This window comes from Metopolophium dirhodum, chromosome 4 (genome assembly GCF_019925205.1).
Source record: "Metopolophium dirhodum isolate CAU chromosome 4, ASM1992520v1, whole genome shotgun sequence".
Lineage (NCBI taxonomy): Eukaryota > Metazoa > Arthropoda > Insecta > Hemiptera > Aphididae > Metopolophium > Metopolophium dirhodum.
The window spans coordinates 5,367,860-5,383,600 of record NC_083563.1 but is presented as its reverse complement, the minus strand read 5'-3'; the positions used below and the strand labels follow the sequence as shown (position 1 = coordinate 5,383,600).

The 15,741-nt window shown below is 29.1% G+C and overlaps 1 protein-coding gene across 1 annotated transcript in view; it reads right to left on the bottom strand.

Annotated features, from left to right (window-relative positions):
• Positions 1–1,684, bottom strand: part of LOC132942962 (protein trachealess) — a 136,477-nt gene extending 134,793 nt beyond the window's left edge. The window contains exon 1 of the mRNA XM_061011685.1: positions 927–1,684. Coding sequence (XP_060867668.1) covers positions 927–1,165 — 239 coding nt within the window. The 5' untranslated portion in view covers positions 1,166–1,684. The remainder of the gene's footprint in view (positions 1–926) is intronic.
• Positions 1,685–15,741: the final 14,057 nt, after the last annotated feature.

Below are 15,741 nucleotides of genomic sequence, written 5' to 3'. Positions count from 1 at the left end.
GTATAATATTTAAATTATTGTATAAAACCCTTTGCTAAGTATTATTACAGCCTTAACCTCAGGTAACATCTTAATATAATAAATGTGAAAATACTTTTATTTTTTTTTTTATATTTATTGAATTTTGTTTAATATTATATTATTCAACTAATAATATTATCGTTTATTTCTCGAATTCTTACTGTTTAATTATTTATTTCTTAAAACAATACATTACAAAATACCTATTAAGTTTTTCTCGCATTATAGAAGTATCAAGTAGGTACCTACGTAGATACGTATACGGGCATATATATATCCCGGATGATCAAACATAAAAATTCAACCATCACAATTCAATTTATAATATAAATCTGATTTAGTTTATACCTACCTATTATATATTTATATGCCTTGTATTTTTAATACATTATACCTAATATACATATTAAATATGAATAAATAAAAATAATATTGAATGCAATAAGCTATATAATGGGTTAATATTTGATGTGTATCTATCGGAAACATAACAAAGTAACAAACTACCTATAATATTATGTACCTAATACCATTGGGTGCAGATATTTATGGGTCCTATACTCAATTCTAATTTCTAATGCGTATACCTCTATTTTTATAGTAATCGTGAACAAAATCGTGCGTTACAATATTATTATTATAACTGCAGCAGTAGTATTGTGCACCGGGATTATTGAACGGGGTAACTCACTGCAGTCATGGGTTGGAACTTGGAATAGCGGTATACCAAAGTCAACAGGTTTTGGAATCGGAGTCCCTATTTAAATCATATTGGACACCAAATCCTACAGGAAGAGGATTAAGGGAACCGACATTATTGTTTTGCTAGGAACTGAAACGTAAATATTTCAGAATAACGTATACAATATTAAAACGATGTCATATAAACTGCAGCTTGGACCTACCTATAGTACGGAAAGGGCTGCGGCACGTGCAGATCCATCGGCGAGTGAGCTGGATGAGCAGGGTGAAAACCGTTCGCAGCAGCGGCGGGGTGTAGATGATTGTGGTGGTGGTGTAGGTGGTGGTGATCAGTGTCGGCGGGACGATGATGGTGATGATGGTGGTGGTGCCCGAGTACCGCGGCGGCAGCCCACGGAGACGCACCGCCGCCACCTCCGCCGCCGTCCAGTTCGACGTGCATGACGGTGCCTCACGCGGAACAATTTATATTGATAGAACAATATTATATTATGGTCGTATCGTACCGGTCGAATAATAATATTATATCAAAATAAACACACACTCGTCAACTGCGATATTATTACCACCAAACTCGGCATCGACTGCGCGTCATGGTACTTCGCCACGCGAGGATGATGCACAATGATGATATGATTCGTATTAAGACACTAAAAAAAAAGGGCCGTCGGAGAAATACATACGGGAGCACAAAAAATTTAAAAAATATTACACCCAAAAACGAACTGGGCCGTATACACTATCGTCGTCGTACGCATTTTAACGGTTTATTTCGAAAATGCCGATCGGGAAACGAAACACTGGCGGTGGAAAAATCGACGAAACGAAAGATCGCAGTAACAATATTTTATCGCGACGACGCGAGAAACGAGCGCGCGGACGGACGGACCACGGACGGACAGACAGACGGACCGGTGCAGCTGATACGGACGGCAGCGACGCGTCATTGATAAACGGCCGTGTGCCGGTGGCCGGCTCGCGTATAATATGTACCGCGTATCTGCGACCCGATGGGCGTTCACCGGCGGTCCACCACCACCGCGTACCGTCGCTCCGCCTTTATTGCCGAACGCCCAGCACGTAACAATAATAATAGCATTATTACATTACGTAATGTTGTTATTATTATTATTATTATTATTACTATCCTAGGTGCTGATTATATTGTTATTACCATTATAAGTAGTAGTTATAGATGAGTTGACAGTTGTTGTTGTAGTACAACAACTATACCCAAATGGCGACTGGCGAGTCGCGAGTGTCGGTTGCAGTTTACCTGTTGTGCATCGTCGATACTCCGCGCACTCGTGTCGTCGCGCGACATCGTCGTCTCCGGTAACGTTTCGAGTGTACGACAAAATGTTGTGATCGTGATAACATTATTGTGTTTATTATGGGTGGTGACAAGGTTGTATAACAATAATTTTATCATGTATTAACAATATTATTATTGATTATTATTATTCTATTTGTTTTTTACACAAAATAGTATACCACACCCCCCCCCCTCCCCCAAACACCCTGGCGTTATAGTTAAACTAATATAATAATATGACGTACACCTGCACACTAATACGCGTGCGCGTTATGATTTGCATTGGGCTTACGCTATATCCATTCGGCGGGCGGGACCAAATTTATATTATTATAATATTATATTTACATTCTACACATTGGTAGGTACCAATCACTGATAAGCTATTTAATTATCGTTTATGATAATAATCTGGGACGACCGCTGAAAATTGGCTCACTGCGTACAAAATTCTTTTGGTGTCAATATCACCCCCGCCCCCCAACCACCATAACGCTACATTAAGTGAAATTCTTATACATCAATGATCACTGATCAGTATAACGATGGCTAAGAGGACAAAAGTTGTGTGTCCAATTTTTCTCAAAATCGTTTTATAAGTCTATTGGGTTAATCTGGGTCGTCTTTTTGATTCGGTAAAACATTATATAAATCAATATCATAATATTAAAACATGTTTTATTTATAATTTAATTGTTGTGTTTTTAGCGCAAGATAGGTTTTTTTAGTGCACACATAATATAATAAGTCCCAAATTAATGAGACATACAATAAATATTTCGACATGATTTAAATGTTAAGCGGACAAACATAACAAGTCCGGACTAGTGAATTTTGTCAAAAACAATTCATTCACGTAATGTTGTAGTGTTTAAGATCATATTGAATTTGTTAATCTATTTATAAAAATTAATATGTCTGGACGTATTATTATTTTAATATGCCGTTTTTATCACTAATGATTTGTCGATACGTCATAAATCATAATATTATTATCATTTGTGTGACAATCCAGTCATGGTGTGTTGTAACTTGTAGTTGTATGTTTACAGACTTATGAGTTTCTTATTTTTATTTAATTGGTTAATTGTCAATACAATTAGTAAACATTTCAACTTCGGTTGGATAGCTTACGGTATTATTATTATTTTTTTAATTTGTATTTGTTATTTTTACACCATTGCTGAAGAATTGATAAAATAAAATAATTTTCTTTTTAGTATTTGTCAATAAATTATATTGAATACAAATTATAAATATGATTATGTATGGCATATATATTTATATTTCTTAATTTTAAAAATGTGATATCTTTAATTAGTATAAAATAATATTAAAGACCTGGTTTTATTTGACAAAAAATTTGAAGTAAAACGCTACTTTATTATATTTCACATTGAATAAAAAGTTCCAATATTTTAGGACCTAAAAGTAATAATTTATTTAATCTAAAAAATATTTTGCAAAAACGTAATTTGCAACACCAAAAAACAAAAATCTACAACACAAATTATTTCTTGTAGAATAATTTAAAATCTTAAAACTGCTCTCCTGTAAAATGTAGTGTTTGTGAGTTGCGTGATTTGTGACATACACATTTTGGCCTCTTAGTCATCGACAATAAAACAAGGTATTTTCTAATTTTGGTTAGTTAAATATTACATTAGAAATACATTAGTACAAAAAGATTAGAATAATAATATATTATCACATATCACGATTATCAAATTTATTGTAATGTCAACGTTAGTATAACTTAAATCCCAATTGCATGGTAGATATATCCGTCATTTCCTGACCTACGTCAGTACTTCAGTACGACAAAGTTTCACAAAATTTTCCTATTTTGGTCATAATCATAGAAATACAAAGAACTAACTTATATTTTATTATTTATTTGTCAAATAGAGGGAAAGAAGCGTGCCGGAATGGGGAAGAGAGAAAGACTATTTTTATCATTGCCTCTCATTTTCGTATTATCGAGGACCGGGGAGAGAACCGCGATTTGCATTACAGCTCCCCGGGAATTGCCTCTCATTCTAGCAGATTTCTTATCATAATATAATATTATATACATAATAGTACATCAATATATTTGTGATAAGCATAAGACCTCTATATTTTCATGTTTGTTCCCGTATGATAATCATTAATCACAAATGGCCAATCCATTCTATAATATCTATGTTTAAAAAATGAATTACTTTTAATCAGTTCCTATACCCAAAATTAATTTGCTTTTAACCTAACTATTAAATATTAATCAATAATATAGGTATTAATACGCTAGTTCCTATACTACATAAAATATTGTATGTATAAAACATACAAATAATTTGTCTGTTGTCTGTTTCGTCAACATATTAGATTAAAAAGGCCACGTAGCATCCACTACCTATATTATAGGTAGGTATTGTTATAATTCTAATAGATATAGGTAACTTAAAAATCAAATGCATGAATAAATAGGTCAATGCAATTTAAATATTCTCCTATACGATTTTTTTTTTTAATAAGCAGAAACAATAATAATAAGCAATACATATGATTTACATTTTAATTAATCATCTAACCATAGTTTTTTTAAATACTTTTTATTTTTTATTTATGTAAAAATACATTAATCACGTTAATTGTATGTGATACTATATTTAAGAATTATATAACGTGTAGGTATAAGTACATAATCATTTATCAGGAAATACAATTTTATAAAGTTTCATAATATCAAATGTCTAAATGATGGTGTTGTTATATTAGCTAAGAAATTGTATCAAAAACATCTACTAAAGACTATAAGTTATAACAATGTCTAGTTAGTATTACTTTAATACGTAGATATATACTTAACGAAATCTAAATTAATTTTTAACTTCATAGAAGTTTACAACACTTGTCAATAATGCTTTGTATTGATATATCAACTATAGTTGTCGTTTATAAGTTGTGATAAGTGCTCACTAATCACCTACTTATTAATTATTATATTAATAAATAATACAGGGATAGCTTTTAATTTATTATTTACATGTGTAATATATTATTTATAAATGTGACTCAATCATCGCAATTTTGAATTAATGTACTCAAAAATTGCAGTCGGAATAATCACACGCCCCGCGAAGTGCAAACGGATATCCTTTCATTTTATTATATTCTCTATCGCATCACTGTAGGTAGGCAGTCTGTATGAAATGTAAGTACAATATAGGTATATGTTACTATAACTCAGTGGCGGTTACAAGGGAGGAGGGCGAAAAGTGGACCGCCCCCCCTTGGGATTTGGTTTTTTTTTTAAATTTCTTATATTGCTGACAAATTTTTGAATTTTATGATTTGATATCTTTTTTTTTTAAACATTAATGTTAAAGTGTGCTAATAACTTAATATTATTAATTTATAAACTTTATTATATATTTTTATATTTTATACCTATAATCCGTGTGTATATTTTATATTATATATATATACTATATAATATATAAAAATGCTATAAGGGTTGGTTTTATTTTCGCCCCCTCCCCCCTTGAACAGCATGTATAACCGCCACTGCTGTAACTTTATACTGATACAGTGGTACTACAGCCCACAATAAATAAAACAACGATCAAACAGTACCACTTAAATATAATTAGAATACAATTATTGAAATCATTAACCCGGTTTATATTATACCTACTATAATAACATTATAATATGTGCTTAAGCGTTGGCTTTTATTCGCTATTTTAATTTTAAATTTTAAATTTCTATCTCACATACCTATATCTTGCTTGAAAATAGAAATTTTTAAAAATCGCCAACGTTTAAGCACAGATAATGTTCTTACCTATAAGTTTTATAATAGGTCAATTCGCTCTAGTATCAAAACTAACAGCACACTATTGAAACTAGTGAACGACAATTTGCTATGTCGTGTGTGTATAAGACGGATACAACAAATGTATGGGTAGCGTCCTCTTAAATCAAAACATTAAACTTGCTTAAGTATATATAATAAATGAGAGTATATACTATATAAATAGGTATTTACATTTTACACAATATTGTTTGTTTATCCATATATATGGCTATACACACTGTAAGACACTATACATCGGGGTCAAATTCAACCGAGGTGGTCGTAAAAGCAAGCAATTAGCGTGTATCATGTGGTCAAAATCGTTCCATAAAATATATACACCCCTCGATTGTTATAGACATTAATGTTCGTTATACGACGTATAAATTGTAGGAACGGCTAACTCTAGTAATATAATTTGAACCACGAGAAATTGAGTTATATTATTTTCTAATGCTATTAGAAAATTGATAAACCCATTAATAAATTATATTTGTATGTGTCTGTTACAAAATCATGTTAAATGTTTATAGATAAATAGTCAAAATAATATTTTGATTTTCAATTTCTGCAGTATCTTTTTTGGTGGGAAAGTGAATCTAGTTGATACTTTTAGGAGGTCAAAATTTAAAGTTCCCCGTAGTTTTCAAAAGCGTCGGGTAAAACAAAAAAAAAAAATTAAGAAAAAACGGGCATTTTTATGCAAAATCGGTTTTTGACGAAATCGATTTTGGTTTTTATCGTAACTCTAACACAAATATTACCGTAGATGAAATTTTCACTGGTTGTTTATATTTATAGCATTAACAATACACGATAAAAATATTTTGATTTGTTTTGAACTGTTTACGGACATTTTCAGTTTCCTTTTTTATTAGTTTTTTTTTTCTATGAATGTCAATAAAATGTTATTTGTTGGGTAAAAAAGCTTGAGAATGTAATGCAAGGCTCTTAATATATTGTGACAATGACAATTGAAAAATATTAAAAATCTAGTCATATTTTTTTTATAAGCATTTAAAGTTCAAATCTTGACAAAATACGTAAAAATCACGGACAATGTGCAAATTATTTTGAGTTAGAAGACATAAAAATTTTTCTTTTTAAATATAAGATCAATTCCTATACTTGATACAATTTTCAAAATATTTTGCTCGTTTTTTGCTGTTTACAGACATTTTCTATGTTTTAGTTTTTTTTCTCAATAAATGTCAATAAAACTATATTCCTTGGGCTTAATAGCTTGAAAATGTAATATAAGACTTCTGATATATTGTTACAACATCAGTTGAAAAATGTTAAAAATACATACGCACGTTTTTTTTATAACCATTTAAAGTTCAAATGTTGACAAAATTTATCAAACTAGAAATGCATAAATTATTTAGTAGTTAAATATTTATAAAATGTTCAAATTGTACAGCTAAGGATTAAAAATGTAAAACAAGGTTCCACGTAAGTAGTTAATTCTGTAACCGAAAAAACTAAAAATATGCATAAACATGGTTTTTTTTATAATTATTTTAAGTTGTAATTTGGACGAAATTACATAATATTATATAACCAAAAATAACGATTTTAGTTATTTTTTTGTAATTTTATAATATTAATTCAACTTACCAGCTGCCAGCTGCCGTATTAATAATAAGAATTAACAATATAAATTATCCTAGACTGACAAACCATCTCTGAATCGTTTTTCGTATACAATGATATTATAACATTAAATTCAAATTTAACACTATCCATTACAGTGACCCACTTGTAAGTAGTTGTAAAACCTACTGGCTACTGTACAGCAGATCGACATCCATTTCCCGGTTTTTATTTTTGGTAGGTATTATATAATTTATAAATAATAAACATATACTTATAATAACTAATAATTATATCTGTCATGGCATATTTTGTAATTTTCAAAACAAATAAATTCATGCAACAATAAACCTCTAATTATAATTTATAATAATAATAACAAGAAAAAATTATAATAATATCGATTATAAATATAATAATTATATGAGTAGGTACCTATAGTAATAATATTTAAAGAATACTATGATATGTCATAATCTTTTTAACGCACCATTATGGTCGATGTAATAATAATTTATAATTTGTTTAAAGTGTTATTATTATGTATCTTGAATACTAATTTCTAAACTACTACCCCTCAATTTCATGCTAAACGATGGGGGTTACATTTTTTATTACTAAAATAATTCGATGAATTGTAAACAATATGGCTTATTTTATATAAAACGTGTAGAAATATATCACCTATTTATTTTTGATAAATATATAGTTATCAAGTATAGGTAACTATATGAGTCGAGCAATTTGGTTTAATTTACTAAATAATAAATCTTATATCTTATCATTAATAATATTAATATATTATGTTGTTATCAACTACTATGTACTATGTAAATGGTTAACTATATTATTATTGCTGTATGACGTATATTCCTATATTCCAATCACATCTATAATACGCAGTACCCACCCGGTATGGGCCATCTCCCACATTGATTACTATGGAATATTTTTCAAAACACATCAGAAATTCAGCAGGCTTCGTGCTGGTTTCTTCACAATAATGGTTACCTATGATAATGACCAATGAAGTGGAAATTGGTGCTTATGTGAGTAAACCCCAACTACTGCAGACTATAGCGAGGATTATGGAACATAACGCAAAGGGTTCTTCAATATTATAATCCTTCTTAACAATAGATACCCATACCCGTCAGCCAGATGTAAAAGACGACGGACGTTTATTCGTACCCAGATCCCATGATCTTATCAAACAATGTTGTTCGGTATCGAAAAATGATCATTAAATCATATTATATTTTGTTTTACGTATAATATTTATATCGTCTAAAAAATAAGTACAAAAACTATATTTTAAGATATATTAAGTTTAATCGATTTGTGATATTATTTATGTTGGAATATTATTATACTACCTACAAACATCGGCCCTACGAGAAACCACCATTAATGGAGGGTCCAATAGAAACTGGAGAATCCGCGGGTTCATTGAGCCCGTTACTTACTCGGAGTACCCCTGCGAAATTAGGTACTTCCTATACCTATTTTATTTCGATTATTTTAATTTTAATTTTTTTTAAAACTCGAAACAAGTGTAAACGTCAATGTGTTATATTATAAAAATTATTTATCAAAAGTAATTTTCATTACAATTTTTTTTCCTACATGAAAACAATTTTCAACGAAATTACGTAACGCGCGTTACGAACAACTAACGACGTTTTACTTACAGTAACTGTAACACATTATTAGGTACTATACTAAACGCCACATATGATATCAATATGAAGTATGAACTTTAGGTACATATACTATATTATATCATCTATTTCCAATAATCGACGTAACTAATTATTAATAGATATAGGTTATCTATGATAGCTTATGAATGTTATGATTATAAGTTATAACTTACGACATTAATATAATTAGGGTAACTTTAAAACTTAATACGTAGTTTATAGTGTTGGAGTTGGCGATGTGATACAAAAAATAATATAGTTTTTCTACACTGTTTGTATATTTGTTGGTTGTCATGTCTTGTTTCAAAACATTATTAAACAAATCCAGAATAGAAATTAATATATTATTAGGTAGGTGATTTGAAAAAAGTTTGAAATTCTAAAAAATAAATTTGAGTACAATATGCAATAAAATCGTGTTCAATTTAACAAGTTTCAGATAAAAAAATATAATAGTACCTACCTATTAAGTATTAAGCATTATTTTTAATCTATATTGTAATAGAAAACATCACGCATCGGGGAGTAGGTACCTATACAGAAATATACAGTTTATACTTTATTTGATATTAAACATCACGGTTATCTATCTACTTAGGTTAAATAACCGTGGCCGCGGACGCACAGCACACTATATAATACATCCTTAATACCTACCTACCGTAGCTAATATCTGTAATATTTTTGCACACTTCAGCATAAATCAGTGATTTATTATTATTTTTAATTTTTAAGTAATGAATAATTTAATAATTAATACCGAATGGACCTCTGTTAACTATATTATTTAATATTTATAAAAGCTATCAGTAAGACTCAGTAAAAGTAATTATAATATATATTTAATAGGTATTGAATATATCTCCTCAATATAGTAATACAATCTATCATATAATGTGTAATATTTTATCATAATTTATAGTTGTAACCCAAAATAACTACAAATTCTGAAAATTAAAATTAAAAATATTTCTTAATTAAAATAACATTTATTTCTGGTTAAGATTGTTGGAGTATATTTTTTATAAAATGACCCACATATAGTATCCGAATAGACAAATATATTAATAATTATTTGAATATTATTATAATTATTAAGTACAGTATCGTATCGTTACCTATACGTCTAATTTATTAATCTTTAATACTATTATCAATGCGTAATATTCATTCTTAAAAGTTTCAAATAGGTACCTACGTCTTGTAAAATAATCTTCACATTTAAAAATGCATGCATTACATGAATAGGTACTATTGTCTATTGTACTACATTATTTAGATTTTAGGTCTTCAAAAGTTATAAAACTAAAATATTTTACTAAAAAATATCAAAACTGCATATTTCAATATATATATATAGTCGTAGAAGAAAAAAATAGTCAAAACTGTTACAATAATTATGTCAATAATATACTGACAATTAGTATATACAATTTTTTAACTTTCTAGGGCCTAAATATTTTGATATTTTAATGCATTTACTGTTCAGTAACAAAAATCATAAGAATCTGTACCTAGGTCAACCATGTACTGTAGTATATTTCAAACAAACAAAGGACATCATATTATGAAGTTTACAGTATATTTAACACACAAATATATGTTTAATATTTATTGTGTACTATAGCTGATCCTGCATGACGTGTCGACGTTGCCCCCGGGCCGTGGTGACAAATTAAATGCCTGTGGATACTCCTTAACTTCGTTAAATATAAACTGCACAGATTTCTAAAACAGTTATCCCATGACCCATACGGTAGCCCGGGCTATCTTGCTGAATCTATTGGCGCATATTTTATGAAGATCGGTCGAAAACTGTACATTTTTGTTATAGGCTCATCCGTTTTATAGGCCTTAGATTTTATGTATTAATGAGCCCTGTGTGAGCCGCACATTAAAATGCAAAATTTAAAAATTTGACTTTTAGGTGTAGTGTATTTTAATATGAATTTATGTACATACCTATTTATTATTTAATTTTTAAGCTTACGCGATAGTCTCACCTGGATAAATCGATCCGGATCGATGTATAATAATATAAAAATGGAGTACTTATAGTTAGAATATTTAGCTGTGAATTAGCACGTATCGTAATAGGATTGCATTTGGGTATAAGGACCTTTTTGTACTTTTTAAACGTATTTCCTTCCGGTAGCGGTGCATTTTATGTATAAAAGAATTTCAGTAACAATAACTAAAGTGTTTTTAGGGGTAAAAAAGTGTGCAAAAAATCTAGTCTTGTGAATAAAAAAATGCTTTGGGGTAGCTCGATCCGCTTCAACGCTAAACCACAAAACATTTGAGAATTTTTTTTTTATCATTTCACGGCTGTTAATGTATCGAAATGTGTTAGCCTTACGGTTTGCCATTCTTTCGTTATTATCCTGTTACATAATGTAGTCATTCAAGTATGAAATGTACCCAACGCATACTCCCTTCAGGAGGGTTAAAAGATCACTGTCAACATTGAGCACATCAAATCACAAAATCTACAATTACAATGCTATTATAGCCAATAACATGTACATATTATAATGAAATAAATCAATACTTTAAAAAAATTTATTTTAATATTTCTTAGTTAATAATTACTCAATGGTTCGTTTATTATCAATTAATGCTAGCCTCCATATAGGAATGTATACACTGCGCCACTATGGAACTGTGCACTATATATTCAAAAATAAATAATAATTAGTCCCGGAACTTGATGCATTTGCATCTTTTTTTCTAATGATTACATTCGAGGCTCGTCTTTACAGAAATTTGATTCATGGAATATAGAATTTAATGATACAATATTTTTATTTTGCATATTTTGCATTTCCAGAGAATTTTACGCTTTACGGTAATTTTTTAGTATTTTTGGTGCATTTTATTCATTTTTGTACTTTTTTTTTTTACATATATTTGCATTTTTCTTGTTGAAAGTTACACTTTATTGTAACACATTTAGTTTCCATTAGCTTGTCGATTATCGACGTTCATTATCTTTATCGTTATTGTTGTAACAATCTACGATTATTTAATAAACTGTAAGCAGATACTATTTTAGGCCTGGTAAATCAGAAAAAAATTAGCAAAAGTCGATCAACTTATTTCAAACAGCAAAAAAATATTTTTGAAGTCTCCTTCAAGAGTTAACACTTATAATAATTATGATGTATGATACGTGAATTGTATAAAACGTAAATTTTAAAAATGTCAAGTCATTATAAAGTACTTTTTGGTGTGCATTTTTTTTAAAGATTTTTTAGGTCATCAAGTTCCGGGTCCTAATATAATAATCAATATAGAGAATATAGGTAATAAAGGTATATAATGTTAATATATATAAACATACTCTTAAAATATCCATTGGAAAAAATTATTAATTTGTATTAGTAAATAATAATTTAACACGTACCTACCGGCTACCTATTGTTTTTACTGTTATATTTGAATTTTAAATGTGATTATGAAAACACAATTTCTTCTGGTGTTAAATATACGTAATTTATTATTACTCTAATCAATTTTTAACACTTTTCTTAAGTTTGGTTTCACGTCTGTCTGTGATCAAATCTTGCGCGCTCGATTTGAGGCACTTTTTGAAGATGAAAAATTCTGAAAATTGGTATAGACCTTGGTCTTGGATGACAATACAATAATCCGTTGTCATTTTGGGACATGGACCAAAAAAAAAAAAAAGGATTGTCCCCACGACGTCGCCGTAATATCTCTCGCAGATATTGAACTTTCTCTCTTCCCCAAAAAAAACCGCAACCTCTTACGAAGCAAGTATAGGCGTGTCCTATCCATTAATACACATAATGGTCTCATAATGAAATTGTTAATATAAAAAAATTTCAATTGGTTGTGGCAAACAAAATAAATGTCTTGTCATTTCACGACCACATAAACTTATTTATTTATAAATAAATCATAATCACCAGTAGTTTGATTCTTTTTGTTTCACAAACATATTTCTTAAACGTTTAATAAAAATATTTACTTTCAACTAAAAAGTAGAAAATAAAAAATAAAATAAAAAATTTTAAAAACACACTTTTCCATAAAAACATTTAAAAAAAAATTTTAAAAATTGCACTAAAAAGACAAAAATAATTCTCTGTACTTAAAAATAATGAAAAATTTATTGATGAAAAATTTAAAAGTGTGTGGTGCTCATACACTTGACATATATTCCCAGTCACTATCTTATAAACATGATTGAACAAAGAAGTGTATGTGAGACTTTCCTTGGCTTTTAAATTTTTCATCAGTAAATTTTTCATTATTTTGCTCTTATACTTGACATATACTGCCAGTCACTATCTTATAAACAGGATTGAACAAAGAAGTGTATGTGAGACTTAGCTCGGCTTTTAATGTTTTGTATGATGCACCACACACTTTTAAATTTTTCATCAATAAATTTTTCATTATTTTTAAGTACAGAGAATTATTTTTGTCTTTTTAGTGCAATTTTTAAAATTTTTTTTTAAATGTTTTTATGGAAAAGTGTGTTTTTAAAATTTTTTTTTTTATTTTTTTAATTTATATATTTTGTCATACCAAAATTATCTTACTAAAGATTGGGCTCGGTGGTTGTTTATATTTTATTTTGTTGTACCAAAACGTGAATATTTTATTAACTATATAAGAATGGAATATAATATTATACCTGTTTGTTATCTAAATGTTTAAGTATGTAATGACTAATTGAGTCTTGAGACCCATTATTTATCAGGATCAATGATCATGTATGAAAGCGGTAGGTAGTTTCTGCAATTTTCCAATCATAAAAGCTAAAAAAAAAAAATACAGAACAAATTTACATTAGACATGTTTTGTCGGCTCATTGATTTTTGTCGAAACAGTTAATACATGGCGACGATATTGTCCCTAGGGTGCGTTAAAAAAAGACAAATTACCGATATTTTCATCATTTCAAAATAAGTGATTTCACGGGTAATTCGTTCGAATTTTGCATATGTCAAACAGACATGTCCATATATTATTTTGTGTGTATGGGGATGATAAACAGGAAACAAGAATATACGCAATTCAATATATTTCCTCATTTTACCCGTGGTCTGGAGTTTCCTTGTGCATCTGTGGATGTACAGTCTGATCTTATCCCTTTGCCGTTCAGAAGGGGACTACTAATGATGAAATAAAGACTGTGTGAAGGACAGTTACAAAATTACGTACGTATTATTATTTTTAATAAAAAAAACCTAAAAAAACAACACACACACACACACACACACACACACACACACACACATATACTGGCCGGCATGAGTGAAATGATTAATGAGCAACTATACGAGGGCTCTGGTGACGACACAGGTGAAATATAAATCGCCAGAGGGTCGTTTGTTATATGTTATATGAGAAATAACTGGCAAAATATGGTCCATCGAGGATCGTCCGTGACGCGCTGCCGTCGCTAGTTTTCCGAACTTATAAAAACGTAACACATGTTTCATATATAACTTTAATGGAACATTTATTGTTAAAAAAGAACTACACATTTTTTTCGTTTAGATTTTTTACCGTTATATATCAGTGCACAAAAATACTGTAATTTATACTTATATCCAAAACCCAAGTATAAAAATGACAATAGATATAAAAAATACCGTAACACTACGCTATTTCTACACTTACAATACCTACAACCTATATGTATAAATTCATAATATTGACTGGTAAGCTACTTCTACTGGTTTTATAGTAATTAAGTAGATACCGGTATTCTTATTTATTAGGATAAATCTCTTTTTAAAGCAGTATATAGTAATTGTTATTAGCATTTCATACATTTCAAATAGCATATAATTAGATATTATGGTGATTGGTGATTGAAAAACAAACACATATATGATATATTGATATATATAGATTGATCGCTTTGAGAAAACATTGAGTAGGTTTCTATAGATAGGTTAGTAATTACATATACCAATAATTCGTAATATTCGTATTTTATTTTTTTTAAATAGTTTTTAACAAAAGCTCAACACTAAAATACTAAATGGAAGAAATAAATAGGTAGCTAATTAAATAATTTTTATAGAACTCAACCAACTAAATTGTATTGTCCTTTTTTGGCAGCTTAGCATTACAACAACTCTAGAAATATTGCTTTTGATTGTGTCTATTACCTATAGGCTATAGATTTATGGTTTATCTATCGAATTAATCCATTTAAATATTTTCTATAATATGACATATTGGTGTAATTGATTTATTTTGCAGTAGAGCTGTTATAATTTTATAGCAATTAGCCAATATAGTACAAGACGTATTTTAAAGTTTAAACGTATGACAAAAGTTTCAAATAGAACTAATGTTAGAAAGTACAGAAAAACGTTTTATTATAAGTTATAACGTATCAATCTTCAATGCTTGTCCGTTTTTACTTCATATAGCAGACGCAATCGTGTGTGAAAATTTAGCGGCTGCTCAGCGCCCCTATACATTTATGAACACACCATAATAATTTCAAAAGGCACCTTATTATATTATACTATACTGTAGGTACCATGCCTATGTGGCTATGTAGTATGTAA